Source organism: Equus przewalskii, chromosome 3, assembly GCF_037783145.1.
Source record: "Equus przewalskii isolate Varuska chromosome 3, EquPr2, whole genome shotgun sequence".
NCBI lineage: Eukaryota > Metazoa > Chordata > Mammalia > Perissodactyla > Equidae > Equus > Equus przewalskii.
In genome coordinates this window covers 81,764,574-81,788,101 of record NC_091833.1, presented here as the reverse complement: position 1 = coordinate 81,788,101, position 23,528 = coordinate 81,764,574, and the positions used below count along the sequence as shown (strand labels likewise).

Genomic DNA, 23,528 nt, shown 5'->3' with positions numbered 1-23,528 from the left:
GTCACAAAAGTGAAGAAAAAAATACTACGTATACCATGTATTTTATTGGGTATGTATTCATATAGGAGTGTGTGTGTGTATTTGTGTCTGTGTGTGATCAACTTTTTTCTCTCAGATACGTTCTCTTTTTTAAAAGATATAATCAAAAGCCTGAATTTTTCTTCAGAAAACACTTGTTTCAGACCAAGGAGGGTTACATGAGAATGCTTCATAGTACATTATAAAATATAAAAAGCAAAACTTTCATTAAAGACCATAGAGTGTTCAAAGTGCTTCATCTCATCAAAATAATTACGGCTAACATTCTGAGCTACATATTCGTAAGCATCAGCTACGTATTTTTATTTAGCCTCATTCAGTTTCTCAGAAATTTGAGCTGGCCCTTAGATTTTGAACTGTTTTAAATATCACACTTTATTATTTGCTATTCCAAAGGAGCAAGAATAATGAAGCTCCAAGTATAACAAATTTAGTTTTTATGATATGATGAAATATGCATTATTATTTTTCTTTACTTCCATAATAAGGATATTTTCAATTGTATAATTAAATAAACAATTTAAAATTATTCAGCAGGCAGGCAGATAAGCTTTTATTCCTCGGTTTGTGTAACACTTCAATTGAAAAACCAAACAGAATATTTTATTTCTTCTTCAGTCCTCAACATTTTTAGCATAAAATTATTAAGGAGATTTCCTCATTAAGGACAAATCAGTGAAAAATTTAACCTCCTATTAACTATGGCCATTGAATGTCTTGTAGTGTAGAGTGTTGCATGAAAACTGGATTTTGATTCATTTTACAGTGAAACTCCCTTAAAATCATAAAACCTTACCTCATCAACCAACAATAATTTTTACGGATCTCGAAAAATAAAAGCTCTGATTTATTGTATATTTGAACCAGGAAACAGTCTACATAATCAGTAAAAAGACAATAAACATACTTCACTCTATCAGCCAACATCTGTGACAGAATGCAGACTACCACTCACAAATACAAAAGACTGAAAAAGAATATCCGTCAAAGGTTAACTACAATAATTTTTATTTTCTATTATTATAGTTTCTTTTACTTCCCCCAAAGGGAAATGTTCTCTGTCAACCATGTCAGCACAGATTTAATCCAGATTTAATACCTGATTCCAATGACATCTGATATACAGAAGGGAAAAACTATGTAGCTCTGGTTGTCAGTAAAGAATACTCTGATCAACCTCTGATCTAGTGGAAATACAAATGATAGATGGTGATTCATTTTAAGATAGTGAAATAAAAGCATTTATAATTCACTCCTCTCCTGTGAAATTCCTCCCAAAATAACATAAATAATGAAAAATTGGGAAAAACAAAATAAAAACTATGTAATTATAAGAAATTAACAACAAATGACGATAAATAGCTTTCAAATAATGAGACATTTGCACTATTAGAGAAAGGAAATTGACTGACACATATCTTGGACAGGATATAGATTTCACTAAGTTTCACAGTCCTGAGGCATCCTCCCAAGACTTTGCTTGAGGTTGCCATGAGATGGGCATGGATAGGCAGGCGGAAAACAAATTTGTCTTCATAAGATTCTAGGTACATATTCCCAAATAGTAGAAAATGGGGGTAAAGAACAAATTGCTGATAGACTATATATGATAGTTGTGAAACAGCCCGCTGGATAATAGAGATGACTAGCATTATAGTGGGAAAGGGGAGGCAGAGGCAGTGTCAATCACTAGCGTATTAACAATACAGAGAAAGTAAAACTAGGGAGCTTTACCTCTGTGAGCCACATAGATCACCCAAAAGTAAAAAATAAGGAAAAAATATGGTCCCTGGGCAGAAGATGAAACATATTTGGGGAGGTGGGCTTGAAAACTGAAATTTAAATAGCTACTGTGGGCCGATCTGATTCATTCTCCCACCACTTCCCACACTGTAGTTCAGTAAATAGCTGGCTTCATTCAGTGATTAATAGAAAAAAACCATCCTGGAACATAGGCAAAGGAGGCAGAAACACAATGAAAAAGTAGCTGAAGTTTTTACCAAAGAAAATTTTTTTTTCAGGAAACATAGGAAAAGTTTATATAAATAGTTCTTTATAGTCTCAAATAAATTATAGACATGATCTCATTAATAGAGTGAGAAGCTCAAAAAAATATATAATGTTTCAATAAAGAGATTATAAAAACAGCAAAAAGAAATGAAAAAAATGAAATGGCACAGACCATTTCAAGAAAGAAATGGAAAAGAATAAAACCATCAGATCAAATCTAGGAGATCTTGTTGAGATGGCAGTGTAGGCAGACTCTGAACTCACCTCCTCCCACAAACACAACCAGGTTACCTCTATTCTTGGAAAAATTACCCTGGAGAGAGAACTGAAAACTGGATGAAAAGAACCCCCACAACAAGGGACAATCCTGACTGAGGCAGAAATTCCTTCTGGAGAGAAGAAAGCCACCTTTGTGAGTGACGGAGCTTCACAGCCAGCCAGGCAGGAGTCACCCTAGGGTATGTAGCCTTCCCTGGAGAAGTGGGGACCTGAGTGGGGGTCACGTTATTGCTATAAGCATCCTTTAGACTCAGCACAACTGAGACAAGTGTCATACTCTCTGGCTTTGTTGGCTAATAACTACAACAGGGAATACCCCCAGGAAAGCTATGGACATAAGCAGAATAAAGCCAGCTCTTAAAGGGCCCACACACAAATTCACCTGAGTAACCTAAAATCACCAGAAAGAAAGGTTCAAAGTCCTTTGGTGAAAAAAGATGCACCTGATAGGCTCTGGGTGCATCTCAGTGAGAGGGGAGACCTCTCCAGAGGCTGAGACATTGGTGGCAGCCACTGTTGTGACCTAGTACAGGTGTGCTGACACAGACTGGCATATGCCATTGGAGTTCTTCACCTGGCCTATTAGCCCAGGGGTCAGCCACACCCACTAGAGTGCAGATTTAATCCAGTTCAGCCAGGGAAGGCAGCCTGCCCTAGGCACTGGCCCCATCCAAGAGCAAGCCCTGGGGCAACTTTTCAGCCTGCATAGATCCTCTACAGGTAGGGGGTGTGTGCACCTCTGTGGGGCAGGGCCTGTGTGAGGACCAAGTGAACCATGGAGGGCTTTGGTGGAGAAGTGGGGGCAACTGCAGTGTGGTAAGTGGGTATGCTCCAGGGGTCAGGAAGTGTGCACTGTCCAGGACTGTATTGATGGTGTGTGTGAACCTGTGTGGGGTGGGGCTTATCAGTGGCAGAAGACCTAAGCTTCACAAACAGCCACAAATGGGATCAACTCCACCTTCCAAAGCCTGAAACAGTTGGGTGCTCCCATGCCTGAGGCCAGCCCCATTCAGTTGCAATCCTAAGAGAGCTGACAACAGCCTTGCAGGCCTGAGGCCTACAGCAATTGTAAAGCCCTGAGTCTAGCAAGCAGCTGCACTGGGTGCCTACCCATTAACAGGAAAACTGCAATAGGAGTGTGCTATTAGACCTTGTAGCCAATGGTGCTGGGGCTCCCCAAACCTGATTTACAAACAGTCAGCCAGAGTGGGAAAGCCCAGTCTCCCTGGGTACCTGCAGTAAGAGCAACCCTGCCACAGCGGAAGGGCACACATAGCCCACACAGGGCTCACTCCTGGAATGTTTAGACTGGTGTCAAGAGGGAAGCATAGTGCAGAGCCTCAAAGGGCATCTCTTACATAAGGCCACTTCTCCAAGAATAAGAGACATAGCTGACTCATCTAATACATAGATATGAGCATGGAAAAAAAGGCATAATGAGGAGGCAAAGGTTTATGTTCCAAGCAACAGAACAGGACAAAACCCCACAAAAAGAACTAAATGAAACATAAGTAAGCAATCTACCTGACAAAGAGTTCAAACAAAAACTCCTAAGCATGCTCACTGATATTGGGAGAAGACTGGATGAACACAGTGAGAATGCCAAGAAATAATTGGAAAACGTAAAAAAGAACCAATCAGAAATGAAAAATTCACTAGGGGAACTCAATAGCAGAGCAGATGATACAGAAGAACAGATCAGCAAGCTGGATGAAAGACTAGAGGAAATTACCCAAGCTGAACAGATAAAAGAAAAAATAATTAAAAAGAATGAGAACAGTCTAAGGGAACTCTGGGACAATACCAGGCACACTAACATTCATATTATATGTGTCCCAGAAGGAGAAGAGAGAGACAAAGGGGCAGAGAATCTATTTGAAGAAATAATAACTGAAAACTTTCCTAACCTAAGGAAGGAACAGACATCCAAATACAGGAAGCACTGAGAGCACGAAACAAGATAAACTCAGAGAGACCCACACCAAGACACATAATTAAAATGTCCAAAATTAAAGATAAAGAGAGAATCCTAAAAGCTGCAAGAGAAAGGCAACAAGTGCTATACAAAGGAAAACCCATAAGGCTATCAGCAGACTTCTCAGCTGAAACCCTACATGCTAGAAGAGAGTGGCATGAATTATTTAAAATGCTGAAAAGAAAAAACCTATAGTATCAGAGATTGGATTAGTGGTTACCAGAGGGGAGGGGGATAGGGAGGAGGGCGAAAGGGTTGATTAGACACACGTGTGTGGTGATGGATTGTTATTAGTATTTGGGTGGTGAACATGATGTAATCTACACAGAATTGAAAATATATTACGATGTACACCTGGAAGTTAGATAGTGTTATAATCCAATTGCAATAACTGCAATAAAAAATGAAAACAATTGAAAATCAAAAAAATGACTGAAACCATTAGGTAGTTGAAAATTGCTTTAGAGATTTAGAATAAAATAAACACATTTAAAATAGTGTAAACAAAACTGAAAGCTCACTTGGGTTATGATTAACAAAAGCTGACATGAAATTTAAAAATACAAAAGTGACTATAGAGACTTATAAGTAGTTATAAAGGTAAGAGATTTAACATAATTAGAATTCTGAAAGAAAAAATTATTTAGGCACATAATTGGAAAAACCTTTCCTGAACTAAAGATTGAAATCTGGGATTAAAAAAAACATAGAGTCTCCAAAATCTCTTGCTTTAATTAAATTTCAACAATTTCTTCAGTTTTATCCTAGTATTTTTATCTTAAATTGATTTAAAGGTAAATTTATTTTTTTTATTATTTAACAACATTCATACATGGCATATTTGGCTCCTAAATTTATTTTTGTCTTTCAATCAATCAATCAGTCTACTCTTCTACACAATTTTATCTATACAAAAGTATCAGCATAATATTCATGAAATATTAACAAATTCTCAGTGGTGGGATTTTGAGGTTGTTTTTAAATTTCTGCAATACCTACCTTTAACAATCATGTATCACTTTTACAAGTAACAGTAAAGTCATTGGGATTAAAAAGAATGGAAGGTAAAGATTGAGAGAAAACAAAAACAAGACATCTCAATTCTTGTACTACCTCTAGATTCGTGGCCCCCCCATTCCATGGCTCATACAGCAATCAGGTGATTTCTCTAAAACAGGAGCATAGAATGTTCATTTTCATCATATTACCCTGCAAGATTTTCAACAAATTGCCACTAATCCAGGATCAAACCCAATTTCTTTAGTAATTTCCAGAAAAATCTCTCTAATTCAGCCCAAGCAGATCTTTCCCACATCAACAACTCTCACATTCTTCCCCACATTCACCCTTCTCTTCCATGACCCTGAACTATTTTGTAGTAAGTGTTCTCCTTGAAGTTCCAAATCTATCCTTCTTTTCATGCTTCAGGTGATGGTAAAATGTGCTTCTGTTGTTTGTTTGTTTGTTTGTGGGAGTAGGCAAAGGGGCTAGAACTCCAAATTATTCTACAAAATTCAATTCAACATCATCTCTGTGAAGCCGACCCTGCCATCACTCTTTTTTCCTTCACATCAACAAAGTTATAAAATTATGTGCATCTGTATCAGCGCCATGTAGAGCAATATTAGAGCATGATGCAAAAGGAAAACTTAATACTCATCCCATCTTTAAAATTTGGGTATTTTGTTCATCATGGATTTTTGCATGAATTTTGATTTTTTTAAATATTCTTTCAAAATATTATTTATCTTGATTATTGAGGTTTTGGGCACCTCTTTGTATTTTTGTGCCCAGAGTGAGTACTCACTCATATTACCCTACTCTGGGCCCTACTCTTTACTAATGAAGCACTTACTACACTCCATAGTTATTTCTCTACACATCTATCATCAATACCAAACTGTGACCACCGGTAAGGAAAGGAATCAGTTTCATTTACCTATGTATATCTAAAAATCAGCACAGTACCCAACATTGACCATTTAGTAAAGATGAATAAAACCAGAAAATAGAAATAACCAAAATTATTTAGTCTTCAAAGAACAAAATCTCCCATGGGGAAGAAAATATCTAATCTAAATGGAGAGATGTCATTTTCTCTGTTTAAGATAAGGAAACCCTAGTTTGAGGCAAGTCGTGAGCTTAAAGTAATTAAGCAGTGGAACTAAAATCAAGATTTTTTCCTCATAAACATCTATTTCGGCACAAAGTATGAGTGTGTCTATTCCAAGAATATGCTTGTATTTAGTCTACTATGAGAATCAGAAGATATTAAAATTGAAAGAAATCTTAGATATTATTTAGTCTCTCCTTCCTCTTATAAATAAGTAACAAGCCTAGAGAGGTTAAACGACTCATTTAAAACCACGATTAAGTCAGAACTGGAAATCAGTTCACCTGTTTCTCCATCTGGTGCTTTTCCATGGGAGGTTATTCACAAATCTAGAAGAGAGGACCACTGGAACACAAGAGAGTGGAGAGTAGGGATCTTTTTCTAGGCCAGGCAGAATCGACCAGTTCATGGGTAAAATAAACCACAAACAAATTTTTTATGTATTGCTTGAAACGTGGCCGTTGCTAAGGTGAGGTGATTGAAAAATGACCTTTCAAAGTTCATTCCTGCCCTGTGCTTTTATCTCTGTCACTAACTTGTCTATGATTCATTTCCATCTGTAAAAGAGAGTGACTCTACTCTCTGCCTACTCCAATTCAAGATATATCAGGTCCAATTTAAAATACATATTACTCAAATACTCTGTATATACACAAATGCAAGTCATTTTTAACTGTGGATTAATCACGTAAACACATAATTATATCTAGTAATGCCTGCAGGAAATTGGAAGTAATTATGTAGCAGTTAGTAGCCAACTTGGAGTTGAAAGCTACAATATAGACAGTGGTACTGAATAAAACAATTCTGAATTTCAACTTAAAAGCTAGAGACATACAAAGCTACCATTCTCAGCCAGAATTCTGCTTCTTCTTCACAAATTACCAGGACTTTGGGCTCTCCTGACTCTGGTGAGATTATCTAACGGAGAAAAGTGATTGGTTCTTCACAAAAGTGTTTTGTTTAATGTAGCTCTGAGTTATTAGAATGATAGAAATGGTGACCAAAATAAAAAGTTTAGCCTTGAATTAATTTAATGGAATTCAGTCAGAGCAAACAAACTATGCATTATTATTATTATTAACATTGTGTACAAATGAAATAATTCCTTTAAGTACAAATGATTAGACTTTCCTGTCAATTTATCCTTCAAGTTAACACTTAAGAATCCTGATTAATTTTATCCTTTCTCTTTTTTTGGCTACCTGACTTATTTTAAAATCTTCTTCATATACAAAGGTAAGAAAAAAACTAGAAGTTCACCTGGATGTCTGGTCTACAAATCTAAGATCACTTATTTTTATCACTTTAAAATCTGCAAAATTTATAGGAGAAGAATTTCTTTTAAAAAAGGAAACCAATCAAATATTTCTTAAGAATAGGCAATAGATAAGCAAGGAGTATGTCCCTTAGCAAATAAATAAGGTCATTTCATTGGAATAATGAGTGATTACTGTTTCCAACCACAGTTTCAAGCATTGTCCTCAAGGCTAGAAATCTACTCACATTCATGAAATAACTAATGATAAGCTTTTTTGTACAAGTACTTTTTATTAAATATATACATAGTACAAATTCTACTGGGCCTCATATTACTGGCATCAATTTGTAAGTAAGGGGTTTGGATTGGATGATTTCTAAAGCCTCTTTCAGCCTTAAAATTATCCATTCTAGGAAATACCTAGAGAGCTAGCCAAGAAGGAATTCTCAGATATGACTCACAGTTGGTATTTGCACATTTTACAATTCTCATAAACAACCATTTCAAGGTAATGCAATAACTGAAATATTAATGCCAGTTAATTAATATCATTTCTTCTTTAAAAAATAAGAGATCCTGTTCGCAAGGTGGCCATTTCTATCAAATGTTCCCCCAAACATCCAGAACACATTAATTGACACACCCAGATCAGGAAGAGAGAAGTACAGAAGAAAAATCTGGAAGCAACACAACAGAAAAACCAGACCTAGATACAGCAGCATAAGACAGCTGCAAGAAATTCAATTAACTTGTTAAGCCTACCTAATGAAAAAGAAAAGTCAGGACACGAAAATTCTGATAAATTGCATAACACCGTCAGTGGTATCCTACCCCTTGGCTATGATTTTTTTCTTTACTCCATTTCTTTGCTGCTCTTTTAATTTTAAAAAACTCATCTTAGTTATGAAACTGTATGAAAACTGCCCCAAAATAAACACAGAACTGCCCAGAAATATGGAACTATGGACACAAAAACTCCCCTGAGGTTAGCATTTCACCAGCTAATACAGATCTATGTTTGGAAAAGCATCAAAAAGGCCATGTATTGAGTTCCTAACTCTAATGATTCTGTGATTCAGTTCAAATTCTATTCTCTGATGCGATCAAATTTGAGACAGGTAATCTATAAGGTCTTACTGTGCCCAGATTTCTACTTTCAGGTACGTAGTACTTTTCATGTAGAGGACAATCTATAACACATTTTCATTACATTTTGAAGTCAATTCCTGAAGTTATGCTAAAGTATACTTATCTCAAAGGTGGCTATGTGAACAATATACTTGTTATCCTCTATCAGGATAGTAGAAACAAATATTTTGAATATGTTGTCAGACTCTAAATAAATTTCCTCCATTAAAGAATGCAACGTCCTCTGCTAGTTTATGGTTTGTTAGCATGCATTGGCTGTTCTACTATTTAGGTAATATTGTAGGTAAGGGTGAAAGAGCTTTCCTAGAGAGACAGTTCTAGCACAGTGCCTGGAACATGGTAGGCTCTGGATAACTATATGTTGAAAGAATACATAACTGAATGAACTACTGTCAAAAAGAAGTCACACAATGAGTTAAACTTTGGCTCAAAGCACAAATTTTCAAGTCAACTGTTAAGTCCTGTTTGGCCAACATATGACAGGGAACACATTTCCCCTGGTCTCTGTCTTTGTTTTTGATGCAGCAGAGGTTTCACTCTATTGGTCAGTATTTGTTTTGTTCCATTTTCCCTTCTGAAAATGTTTCATTTAACAGGGAAAGTCCTTTTCTTGCAGATACTAAGAGAATCTCCAAAGGTCACTGCATATAATATCCGATAAACAATTCTGATTAAGGGCAGTGCCACTGGGAAATTTATGGTGGCTGGTTGATATTCATAGAGTATATAAAAAAAAAGTCTGTTTTCAAATTTCAGTGCATAAATATGCACTGAGTAACTCTAATAGCCCTATTTCTCTCGTCCCAACTTTCCAGGATGGTCCGTATTCTGTCTAATTTGAGTGCTGAATTTATTCTATTTAAATCATCTTTCTGAAATGAAAGATGGCTCACTTTCTCTTCACTGAGGAATTAATTAACTCTCCCAACAACTGGCTGGAATTTTTTAAATGGAAAAATTACGTAGAATTTTTATTTTAGTAAAGAATAATTGTTTATCTTTAAAAACATTTAAAAAGACATTCTGCATTAAGTTCATCATCTTTTAGGAAACTACTATCACAACAAAATCACATTAGACTTTCTGATTTTTCCATAGTGTCCTTCGATAAATAAACAACCCAATAGACCATGTTAAATGCCCCAAATGTTACTGGAAAGAGAATGCGGGCATATTTATCTATTTTACTTGCGCCAGATCCAGAAGGTGGTGGAGCAGAGGCAGCAGTAGTGGCTGACAACTTCCCAGAAGCCCCTCTAGTATTAAGTGTGGTCTTAATTCGCTCCAGTCTTGATCCAAACACGCGGTGAGTAGAAGCAGATCCAACTGAAGCTTGTCGGGGCACATACCCAGTTCTACTCGGCGCAGAAGAGGTTGCAGATGGAAGTGCTCTTGCCGCAGATATCGTTTCAGCTGCACTTGCATGGCTGAACGGGTTTGGACTGGAAGCTAACTGAGACTGCGGTGTGGCTTCCGAGGATCCTTGAACAACTGTGGAAGATTTGCTTGAATGGTTTCCCACCTCAGTTCTGTTGCCACCATCAGATGCAGAGTGGACCAGGGCATTTGTTCTTTTTCTCATGTTCAGATTGGCATTTATGTTCTGAAAAGGTATATTAACAATTATATTTGCTATGTAATTTTATGTGGGTTTATACAAAATTTAAAGGGATTAAATAATTAAAATTAGTTGCTTCTATAAAATAAACCTTTATTAACATGCTATAGCTACTCAGCTTGACGTAAAAACTTTAAAAGACCTAACTAAAAAAAAAGTATATATTTGAAACTCTGAATCAAAAGTATTCTATTTCTAAATAAAATCCATTCTTGTAAATAATTAAAGTTTAAATCTATAGAAAGAAAATGAGGCTTTTAGCACTATAAACTAGAGTTACACTTGATTTTGTTTCAGGAGTTCATGATGAGAGCTGTACAACTTCTTTGCTCAGTTTTATTATAAATAATATTCTGTGATATAGTGCATACATTTCATTGAGTCTTGTATATGTTTGTTTTATAAACAGGAAGAACTGTACCAACTCTTGTGCACCGAATAACAATAACAATCATCCATATGTGCATGACATTCCTTAAAAAGGAAAAAAAAAAAACTCCAAAAGTTAGTTTTTTGGGGGGGGAGGAAGATTAGCCCTGAGCTAACATCTGCCGCCAATCCTCCTCTTTTTTGCTAAGGAAGACTAGCCCTGGGCTAATATCCATGCCTCTCTTCCTCTACTTTATGTGTGGGACTCCTGCCACTCGTGACGTGACAAGTGGTGCGTAGGTCTGCCCCCAAAATCCGAACTGACGAACCCCGGGCTGCCAAAGCAGAACTGGTGAACTAAACTGCTGTGCCACTGGGCCGGCTAAAGTTTTAATTTCCAAATTCCTGGGATTTATTTTCATAATCTTACATACGCAATCATATACATTATTATAAAAGCTATAAATCCGAATGCAGTTTAGTTTTTCACAATTAATAGTGAAAATATAAAGGAAAACTAATTTTAAATAAAATGTTATATTAGACATATAAGCACCATCCTCATTTCATTGCATAAATATGTGAGTTCAAACTATTTACCAATAAAGAGCATTTAAATCAAAATGGAAATCACTATTTTCCATCAAATTATTTTATGTGTAGAACAAGTCTACATTTGAATACAGATGCATGGTAAACATTAAAATTAATTCTCCTTACATCTTGACAGGCATGATAAATAACTGTATAGCCAACTATAGCTTGCCCACTCTAATGAAGGAAAGCAATTGCTCAAATGATTCCTAAAATAGTCATGTCTGTCTTTAGAATATACTATTTTTTGGAATGATTTTTCCTCCTTAATTATGTTTAAGTTATATTAAGAGCACACTGTAATTACTTTCTATATCCTCTCCCCCTCCCATTTCATAGAATAAAAGGTGGGTGAGGAGGTGGAGAAATAGACGAGAGAGAGAGGGGAAGAAGAACAGCTCACAAGTGGGTGATTAGAAGGAGCCAGTCTACAAGAAATTTCACAGATGATACTATATACAATTAGTTGAGTGCTCACTTTATAGAAAATGTTTATCCTACTAATATAACCTTTTTTCAATACCACACTCATCAAGCAGATTGAAAGTATTCAATCCATATCTCATTTACAGTCGTGCATCGCTTAATGATGGGAATACATTCTGAGAAATGCGTCATTAGGCAATTTTGTGGTTATGCGAACATCATAGTGTGTACTTAGACAAACCTAGATGGTATAGCCTACTACTCACTTAGGCTATATGGTACTAATCTTATGGGACCACCATCATATATGCGGTCCATCATGGACCAAAACATTCTTATGCAGTGCATGACTGTCCTTGTGAATTATGACTTCAAGTTCGCTCGGAGTAGAGAAAGAAAAAAAGCCTCAGAAAATGCAGAGCCAAAGCAGGATCTGAGAGGTTTAGAAAGTATTCTTCATGTCAGCCTGGCGTATTCTTCTAAGCAGGTTGCAGACGAACTCATGAGAAATTGTAGTCTAACATATGGCACCTAATTTTGGTGGAGAAAATTGAAACCAAAATTGACATCAACCTAAAAGCTAAAGGTACCATTATTTACCCAGCACTTTTCCTCTACAAAGTGCATTGTAAACATCACAATTAATTCTCAGATTTTGAGTCTTTTTTTACAGAAAAGGATAATGGTCAATTTATTAGCATTAGTTCTAAAATGTTATACACATGGAGAACAATATAAAGAAGGATAAGGTATATCCACAACATTTAAAGAGTGTACATTGTCATCGGCAAGATAATATGCACACCCACACATGATACAATAAAACATATAACAAAAAGTAAAAAATAATGAAAGGTTAGACTGTGGCAAAATGCTATATATACTAAGAAGAGAAAAGAAGAGAGAAATAAAGGACCAATTGGACAAGCAGGAGAGAAATATATTTTTTCAAATATAATCTGATATTGGCATACTGCCTTCTTCCACCAAGTTAGGTTACTTGTAATCTTTAGAAATCCGTATCTTTCATAAGACTAAATTAAGGATTGGAGACTTCCAGTTTTGGCTAAAATGGACTAACGGGGACTGAATTTACTCCCGTGCATGAAATGACCAAAAACACTAGAAAAAATATGTGAAACAACTGTTTTTTGAAGACACTGGGCATTAGACAACATAGACCACAATCACTGAGAGAGAGGAAACAAACTTGAGAGAACTTCCATGATGTGGTACAGGAAAGAAGAATCCAAGAAAAATCTGACAGATTCTCTAAATTGAGGAGATGCAGCTGAAAATCTGGGGAAATCAAGGTGGCTAGAGTTCATAGTAAAAAGTAACAGGATAGCGAATGCTGAAAAAGAGAGAACTCCACAAATCTGGAGAGTCTGTATTGAGTATTTTGCTAAGCACAGCAGTTTATGAGTGTGAGGTAACTACCCAAGGCCACAAAAAGAACCACCTGAAAGGATTACAAGAAACAGTGCCCAGCAAAAACAGGAATAGTGCATGTTTTCACCAGCCAGACTGGAAAATCTCAACATTGATATAGCATTTGGCAGAGTACTCAGAGTGACCTTGCCTCAGTAATACGGAATAATTAGCCCCAAACATTGCTCTAGTCCTGCCTAATGAATTTTAAAAGTAAGACCTGAAAGGATGAAACTAACTCTAAGTAACTTAACTGCACCCCATAAGAAAGCCCAAGAGCATTTATAGGACGCTGTCTTCTTTCCCTTCAGAAAAGTATCCTTCTGGAACTTCCTGAAATCTCAACTGTGAATCATGTGCTATATGGTTGATTGAATACAAAAATGGCACCAATTCATCTTCATGCCCCTGGTAATCTAAGTTTTCCATTCCTCTCTCATCAAGAGATGAAGTCTATTTCCCTTCAGGCTTCCATATGACTATCTTTGGCCAACAGTATGTGATGGAAGTGATGCTGTGTCATTTCCAAGCCTTAGCCTTAAGAGTCTTGAGACTTAAGAGAGCAGCTTGCTTCTGCTCTCTCTCAAAACAGTGCCACCAACACCACAAGAACAAGTTTGGGTTAGCCTGCTGGAGCGATCCTTTGGAGCAGAGTCAGTCATCCCAGTGAGGCTAGCCTAGATCACCCAATGGCTAGCTAACCACTATACACATGCGTTTGTCTCAACTAAGAGACAATGAACTGTCCAGTCAAGCCTAATCAAGATCAACAAAACTTCCCAGTTGACTCATAGACTTGACAGCAAAAATAAATGTTTATTGTATGCCACTGATGTTTTTTCGTTGCTTGTTTACAGTATTATTGTGCACTAGATAACACAGACAGACCAATTAAATCAAGGGTCCTAACAGGAGGTATTTCCAAACTTCTTCTGAGGGGAAGTTCCTCAGACATTCCAGGATAAGTAGAAGACTAGCCTGCCCAGAATACATCGAAGACCATTAGGGGACCCTGTTGCCTAACCCCACACACTAATTGAAGGACCAAGATATTTTGCCCTTTATAGTCCCATTCTTAAAGAATAACAACATTTTAAGACTGGGAGAGATTTCAGTGATCAATTTATTCCAGCTCCTCATTTGATAGTAGAGGAAAATAAGAGCAGAAAGATTACAACCGGCTGGAAGTCATACAGAGAGTTACTGACCAAGTGTCCTGCCATGTCAGACAGCCTCTTAATGCACAAGTGTGGAGGAGGCATTAAAGAACTTAATAAACTACACCTATCTATTTGAGTCAGTCAAGTGTTTGTAATAGTCGAGTATATTGTTTAAAAAATTATTCAAGACTTAGACATCAGAAACGAGTACAGCATGTCCTTTCAATGTTGTAATGAAGCATTGTTGACAAGTCCACCCAAGGATTATTAAGCCTCTAGGGCAATTTACTTGTGTTTGATTTTGCTATTTAATATTGGATTTGAGCCCAAAGCCTGTGAAGTTACATGTTAGGTTGTAGATTCCTGTCCAGCAAAAAAGATCACCAAAAGTTACAGTTTTCTTGCCCTGTAGGATATCAACCTCTTCTGTATCTAATCTAGAAATCTTCTTCTAGTATTTCTTTTTCTAAAAAATTGCTACTTATACTCAATCCTTAAAAAGATTTTGAGCCAGTTTTACCATTTAAGTGATTCCCTCATTAATTAATGAAGTGAACAAAACTTTGACATACATCCATTCTGTATTTGTATGAGTCATGTTTTTGATGTTTTGAAAATTATATTCTGATGACATCTACCATTAGACAAGTTATCAGTTATCAAAGAAATGTAAGCACAGACTTGAAGAACATGCCTGGAGAAAAAAGTGATCCCAAGCCAAAGAGAGAGAGTCAGTCTAAAGTGATTGGAAAAAAGAATCAATGAAGCAAGAGATGTTATGAAAATGGAGGGAGCAGGATGCAATGTGCTACTAGGATTACCATGTGAAAACAAAGATCAGGTCTTTTTATTCTCAGTTTAAAACCATTAGTGAACTTCTGGAGTATAAAGACTCATTCATGATTGTAAGAAAACGCACACAGCAGGCACCTACTTCATTTTTTAATAAATTTCATTTAAATGGATATAGTACAGAATCAAGATTTTTTTCAAATTAAAGAAATTAAAAAGAAAGTGTCAAAAACTTTTTATCTGACCTCCAGATGACTAGTTTTTCATTTACGGGGCAGATTTCTAGAATATAGCAGATAGTGCCTAAGGGGTATAAGTTATCTTGACTCAATCCCAAGTCTGACTAAGAATGCCTAAGAAGTCTCAATACTCTCTATATAGAGCCTACATAAAGGAAAGCAGAATTAGACTGATTTGACGCTTAAATCTTTGCTCTCTGCCAAGCAGCCAAATAACATTCAAGTTATTTTGTACTGATGTCTCAAGGTCTACTATGTAAAAAGTAGTTGTCATTTTCCATGATGACAAACCACAAAAGGATTGAGAAATCCACTGACCTACCTGGCACAGGACTCATTAGGAGCAATATTCACAAAGCTTTCGAGTTTTGGAACAACTAATGTGTCAGTCAGAGTGATGTAAAGTTTTATACAGAGTTCAGAGACTTGAGTGGCTCCATCAGTATTCAGCAGACACACAGTGGTAACAAACAAGAAAAGCACCTAAGCTTCATTTGAATTTTAAAAAATGATTTAGCTTGGGGGCTGGCCCCGTGGCCGAGTGGTTAAGTTCGCGCGCTCCGCTGCAGGCGGCCCAGTGTTTCGTTGGTTCGAATCCTGGGCGCGGACATGGCACTGCTCGTCAGACCACGCTGAGGCAGCGTCCCACATGCCACAACTAGAAGAACCCACAACGAAGAATACACAACTATGTACCGGGGGGCTTTGGGGAGAAAAAGGAAAAAATAAAATCTTAAAAAAAAAAAATGAATAAAATAAAGTTTAAAAGAAAAAAAAATGATTTAGCTTGAAATCATTTTGTCATTAGTCACAATAGCCCAAAGCAAGGAAACTGGTGGGACAGAGATGCAAGGTGGCAGCTTCAGACATTACCAACAAATTAAGGCAGCAACAGGCAAACAGGAGCAAATCCAAGCAATTCGTCAATCACAGCTGTGATCTGACACAATTTCTAAAGAAATATTATCAACTACAAAAAGAAAATCCATCTCAACTTATTACTCTAGCAGCAATGAGATAAAGTGACTAAGGGGAGATTTGCAGAATGCAAACTACGTTCATATTGCTTGCTTGAGAAGCTAATGAAGTTTAATAAAATGTAATGTAATCCTTCTAAATTAAAAACAAACAAGGCTAATAATGAACAAGTTTATCTTCTAGAATATCAATGAGCCACATACTGAAAAAAAAAATCCAATAATGTAAAGACATTTATTTAAGCCCATTCTGACAGGGCTTCAGGGGTTAGCCACACATCTTATTCAATAAGGAAATAAACAAGTATGGTAGAGGAGCTGAAACTAAACCCCAAGGTAATGATTTACTGAGGGCTATCAGCAGTGTTTTTAGAAAATGCTGCTGCATGAAAATGAAAAACATCCCCTCCAAATAAACAAGCTAAGTCTTTCATAAATAGTTACCAAGGGACTCTATCAAACATGCAGCAACAAAATGTAGTAATGAAAATGCTGAGGTCCCTATTTATTGTATTTCATTTCCTTCCAATGTTAGCATTTAATTCAATGTTTGTATTTCCATAAGCTATAGAAATATTACTTTCAATATCAGGCACTGAGATAAAAAATTTATGTCTTCAATTTGGAATTACCAGAGAATAAGATCTTAAAGAATTCATTCATTTTGTCTTTATATATTGAGAAGCTGAAAGTTTAAAATACTAGGATTTCTTGAAGATATGAGATTTTGTGGTTAGTTTTGTTTCATAGTGATTCCTAGTGCTGCTTTTTATTGCCCAATGCTCTGTATATTAAATATATGGACCCAGTAGAGGAAATCTCTTTGTCGGAGACTTTGGTAGTCGGAGCAGAAGTTCTCAGCTTAATCAAGCAGATTTGACCAGAATGCTACCTGGAATTGTTCCAGGAGATGTGTTCACCAGTGCTGCCAACATAACCCTGGAGAGCGTGGATGGCAAAGGGCACCCCACTCACTTTCACCAAATGCAAACACTAAACTGGATGAATCTCTTGTTGTTCAATAAGGAAAAGCAGCATTATAGTCAGTCTAACCGTTTATAAGAATAACCTGGGAGCTAGTCAAAAACTCAGTCTCAGGCCCTGTTTGCAGGAAATCTTATTTATTAGTTATGCTATTGCCAGTCATCACAATTAGAAATCAGAAATTGGGAAACATTGACTAAATAGTTAGGTCTGTGGGCCTCCAAATCAGACAGACTTGGGCTCAAATACTGAATTTGCCATTTACTAGCTCTGAGATATCTGGCAAGTTATTTAACCTCTTGAAACTTCAAGGTCCTTGCTAAATCAGGTGTAATAATGGCACCTTCCTCATAATGATAAATAAAACAATGCATATAAGGCACTTAATATCCAGCACATGGTAGGCATCAAATGAATATTATGTAGAAATAATCCAGCAGAAGGAAGATAAAAAAATTCTGCCTCCAAAAGAAAAAGGTACATCACTCATAAGTAAATCATTAAAGGAAACAAAATTTTAGAAGATATTTTCTATATTTATATAAAAATATGGCCACTATTTCTAATAATCAGAAAGATAGAGGACCACGGAAGCAAAGGACAGCCTATGGTGAAGTCGGCCATGGAAAGGATCTTGCTGGCTGAAATGAGAAATAAATACAAGGAAATATAAAATGCAACAGCAATATTAAAATACGTATCGGACATAGTAAAGGTGAGAATTAACACTACAGTAAGTCCAACAGCTTGTGGTGTAAGACAAATATAAAAAACTCTTCTTGGAAAAAATAGCAATAGCAACAGCACAACAATGGTTAACTTTCATGGAACGGTTCTTCTGTACCTGGCACTCAGCTAACAGGCTTTTAACTAACTGGCTACCACAACCATATGTCATGTTCCATGTAGGAAAAACTATAGCCATGAGTATTTCAACATCCAAAAAAGTCGTGGGTTATATAAACAGGGCATCTCATGCATTATTACATCAGATCACTTGTCTCTCTGGGACTTTACAACTATCGGTGAAGTCGAGAAACTGGTAATTAGGGAAACAGCAAAGACTGGAGGAACTGTTGTAATCCAACCAGCAGGATGGTATTCATACCTCATTATGCTATGAAAAGACATACTCAGAACATTGGCTCACAATTAGAACTTTGGCAACCCAGCTTGGCTGGCCCACTTTCTAAATATAACGGAATATTAAAAAGAATTGTATCTGTGGATATATTGGTCTGGCACTCTAGTATCACTCTTTGTCTTTTATCTCTTATTTCAATTACAGTAGTCAAAAGGTGCCAGCCCCAGTGGTCTAGTGGTTAAGAATTGGCAACAAACCTCGTGGGTTTGTTTCCTGGTCAGGGAACCACACCACCCCTCTGTCAGTTGTCATACCGTGGCGGCTGCATGTTGCTGTGATGCTGAAAGCTATGCCACCAGTATTTCAAATATCAGCAGGGTCACCCATGCTGGACAGGTTTCAGCAGAGCTTCCAGACTAAGACAGACTAGGAAGAAAGACCTGGCCACTCATTTCCAAAAAAACTGGCCATGGAAACCCTATGAACAGCAGCATAGCATTGTCTGATACAGCGCCGGAAGGTGAGAGGATGGGGAAAAAAGACTAGGTAGTGTTCCACTCTGCTGTACACAGGGTCACTAGGAGTCAGAATCAGCTCCACAGCACTAACAACAACAAGGTCAAAAGGACTTTCTTCCACGTTTAAATTGGAAGCAGGAAATGGATCAACAAAGGGCCTCAGACCAGGGATAGTACAAGGCAACAAATGTTAAAGAAGGTAAAAAATAGAAACATTAAGAGGTTTTAATGATTGCTATGGATTGAATTGTGTCCCCTCAAAATTCACCTGTTGAGGTCCTAATCCGCCATGTGACTGTATTAGAGATTGGGTCTTCAAGGAGGTGATGAAGCTTAAATGAGGTCATAAGGATGGAGCCCTGATCAGTCAGAACTAGTATCTTTATAAAAGAGGAAAAGACACCAGAGAGCTCTTTCTCTGTGTCATATGAGGACACAGCAAGAAGGCAGCGGTCTACAAGCTGGAAACAGAGCTCTCAGCAGAAACCAAACCTGTCAGAATTTTGATCTTGGATTTTCTAGCCTCTAGAAGTATGAGAAAATAAATTTCTGTCACTTAAGCCATCCAATCTATATTATTTGTTATGGCAGCTTGAACAGACTAAGAAAACCATCTAACTTCAATAAAAGTAAATTTAAAACATACACATTTTAAGATGTCTAAATAGCAAATGTTAACTAACATTTTCATGGGGGAAAAATAAACAAAACCTAAACAAACTTGCAGCTCTCTCTTTTCAGATATTTTCTTTGTCTTTAGTCTGTTCTCTCTTGTCCATTGAATGAGTATACTTTTCTGATAACCCCAAATCCTAGGTAGAGTTAAGATACAAGATACAAGTGACATTGAGATGCATTTGATAAGAATTAAGGACTGATTTCTTTGTAAATCTTCTAGTTGTCCTTGATGAATGAAAATACCTTCATATCCACCAGAGGGCATCTACATCCTCTTCTTAAACTGTCCAAGTTGCCTAGATATAAGATCCCTCCATGTTACCTCCTGAGTTCTTTTCAGCTCCTCTTCACAGAAATCAGAGGAATTCAGTTAATAGGGGCTTATTTAACTTTCTAGCTTAGACTTAGTCCAGATTATTCTTTAACTATCCAATATTTTCCCCGAAATAATTTTGCCTCCTTTCAGATTATGACTCTTATGTGTGACTGTGTGTGTGTGTGTGTGTGCGTGTATGTGTATTTGTCATGGATTTCATGTATTTGTTTAAAATCATTAATAACATAATTTATAACTTTTCTTTTTCACACTTTATATTAAGAATATTTTTTAACCCTTACAAGTAAATTTAATATATGTAGATATCTGATAAACATTGAAAAAGAAATCTCACTAGGGTTTTCAATTCCTAACTTGGGTGTCCAAATAAATTCATTTTCTTTTAAGCATCCACATCATCCTATGGAAATGACTTGCTTTAGCTTCAAAATATTCATAAAATCACATTAGAACTTAGAAAACATTTGGACAATACTTTTTTCTTAATGTAGATTTGATATGATTTGATTATAATGAAATTGTGCTATGATAAATAGCCATCCAGAAAGATTTGGGTCCATGCCAACCTTATAAGAGGCCGGCATGGCAAACAGTCTGAGTCACAATTTTATCTGCATGAGCAAAGGCAACAGAGGCACTGTCTCAAAAGCAATAATTTATCAAGACCAGATTCTCAGTATACTTCTCCTGGGGGGAAAATTCCAAAGCTCAAGCCCTATCAGCCATATCCCTTTGTAAAATCATGGCTATGCAGTGTAAGGAAGCCTTTGGTGAGCCAAGAACTTTACCTAAAGCAGGATGAACTTCTTTAGAAAATATGAGACAATGTTCGCCTATTGAATCTAAACATTTATAATAGCTTTAATAAATTTATTTTTAGGAAAAAAAGCTCAAGCTCCATGCTCTGTCTCTGGTGGAGGCGAGTAACAGAAGATCCACAGTTGAGCTCACAAGTTATAAAGGATTTATTAAACGCATTGATTCACTCCATGAATTCGTTCATTTAACAAATATGTATTGAGTGTCTAACTTTTCAAGTTATTTTGTTGGTCATTGGGAGTATAGAGGTAAAAAAAAAATACAGTCCTTGCACTTCTCCCAGGAACTGTAAAAAAATTATGATAATCAATAAATGCTATAAAGGAATTAGGGAGTACATTACCTAGCCTGATTACTGGGAAAGCCTCTTTGTAACAGCAACACATAAGCTAAAACTTTAGGGATGAGTAAGGCTTAACCAGGTGAAAGAGGGACTTGGGAGGGAGGGAAGAAAGTTTCTGGTGGTAGTAGGAATAATTTTTAAAGATTTCTCTCAGTGGTACAAGGATAAGGAAGGCCAATAAGCTTCCTTGTCAATTAAAATTTGGGATCACTTGAGGATGTTCTAAAATCTTCCTTTTCTTTTCTTACACATATTCTTTTGAAATGGACAAGTAAGGCAATACTTTACATTCAGGGGCTCCTCTAGCATAATTACTGTCTGATACTAGCACTTGCTAGACAGAAATCTTGAATCTCCATCAACATTTCAACAATACATGGAGCACTAACTATGGACCAAGCACTACACTAAACGACTTTCACAAATAACCTCACATATTACCTGCAACCACCCAGGAGATAGTATTAATATTTTAATTTTTCCAATGAGGACACTGAATCTTAAAAAAGTTTGGTACTGGGCCGGCCCAGTGGCGCAGCAGTTAAGTTTGACGTTCCACTTCCGCGGCCCGTGGTTCACCAGTTCGGATCCCGGGTGCAGACGTGGCACCACTTGGCAAGCCATGCTGTGGCAGGAGTCCCACATATAAAATAGAGGAAGATGGGCACGGATGTTAGCTCAGGGCCAGTCTTCCTTAGCAAAAAGAGGAGGATTGGCGGCAGATGTTAGCTCAGGGCTAATCCTCTTTAAAAAAAAAAAAAGTTGGGTACTTCTCCTAAGGTCAGACAATTAACATGGGTTAGAGTCAGGATTTTAATCCCAAACCCACACTTTCAACCACTTCAGGAAGCTTCCTACAACGGCCAGCACTTATGTTAATGAAAGCAAAAGAAAGAGGAAAAGAATTTACCTGAAACATGTCCACAACAACCCAAACAAGGTAAATGACATTTATAAACAGCTTGGGTTTTCAGATTTGGGTTTGATTTACATTTATTTAGTTTCTATGATAAACTAAACGCTGTACTATTTGCCACATTGCCCCACAAAAAAATCTTCCTCTGATTAACCTTCCTTTCCAGTATATCTGAAAGTGGTTCTAGAGTTTTTACGGATGGCTTCCGCTCCCATTCTTCCTAATCTTCTTTCTACTCCTTTAGTGCCTCTTTGTCATAAATTGCTTATAGATATTACTTTGGATCCTAGATAGCCTCTACATTCAGGCCTAAGTAAATATCTATAAATAGGTCCACATTTAGATGATTTGTTCTACAGAAAACTTTATCTTAACAACAAATGCAATCTAGCTGAGAAAAGTGTTTTTTTAAATTGAAGAAGCCTTCTCTTCTAGCTGTTTTAAATATGAATCAACATCACCACTTAAAATTTGCATCTTCTATATGATACAAAATATTTTCATGGTGTTCTTCTGCAAAAGGAAAGCAGTGCCCCAACTTTCTTCCACAAACTTTACCTTAAGTTTGAATACAGCACTTTCAAAAGATGTTTAAAAATTTGCTATTCAAATATATGGTAAAACTGAAACATTCTTCCCTCTGGTTTATAAGACATTGCAACTTCAATTTTAATTGTAACCCATGGAAGATATCAATGAAAGCACTATCTCTAGTTTCTGACTTGAGAATGATTGTTCAAACATGTAATTATCTACAAAATAGTTTTAAAAAGTTAATGAAGTTCAGGAAAGCATGTGCCAAATTACGTATAAAGTAAATGCGTGTACACACGTGTATGTAGCCGAAGAGGACTCATGAAGCCCTCTATTGGGTAGGCTCTTGTATTTTCAAAATCAATTTCCTTCCCTAGTCTTTATGAACAGAAGCACAGTCAATTGGTCATAAAGCATATGTTGAATTATCCTGTTAACACAACTCATTATAAATCTACTCCATCTACAGTAAAACAGCAAGTTAAGTCAGCAGAACAAATCGATATTCTACCACGACACCAGTTGGTAGCTCTTACATTGTCAAACAGACAACCCCTCAAATAGCTGAAGCCATTTCGGTTTTTTCTAGGAAATAATTTGACTTGTCCTGAGGACTAAGTGCCATCCTATCAACGACAGTATCCAATGGGGCATTATCCAAACCACTCAACCTTTAACAAGGCTCTTATGCTGAAACAGCTGTTCACCCAAAATGAAAATTTTAAAACTTTCTCTGAAGCCTAGGTAATCTTACTTGAGCTAGAAAATAAGGTATTAGACTATTCTGCATGTTCTACCACTTTATGACAAGAGAGTCAATTTTGCACTTCAGTAAAGGCAGATTGCAAATTTAGCATAAATTAAATCAGTAGCTGAGTTGCAA

The 23,528-nt window shown here is 36.6% G+C and overlaps 1 protein-coding gene and 1 long non-coding RNA gene across 3 annotated transcripts in view; one reads left to right on the top strand and one right to left on the bottom strand.

The window, feature by feature from the left end:
- LOC139082317 (uncharacterized) overlaps nt 1-23,528 on the top strand; it is a 49,157-nt gene that overhangs the window by 10,153 nt on the left and 15,476 nt on the right. The window lies entirely within an intron of this gene.
- Nucleotides 7,433-23,528, bottom strand: part of GABRA4 (gamma-aminobutyric acid type A receptor subunit alpha4) — a 65,036-nt gene continuing 48,940 nt past the window's right edge. For both annotated transcript variants that reach the window (XM_008521487.2, XM_008521486.2), the window contains one exon: nt 7,433-10,429. In XM_008521487.2, coding sequence (XP_008519709.2) covers nt 9,896-10,429 — 534 coding nt within the window. In that variant the 3' untranslated portion in view covers nt 7,433-9,895. The remainder of the gene's footprint in view (nt 10,430-23,528) is intronic.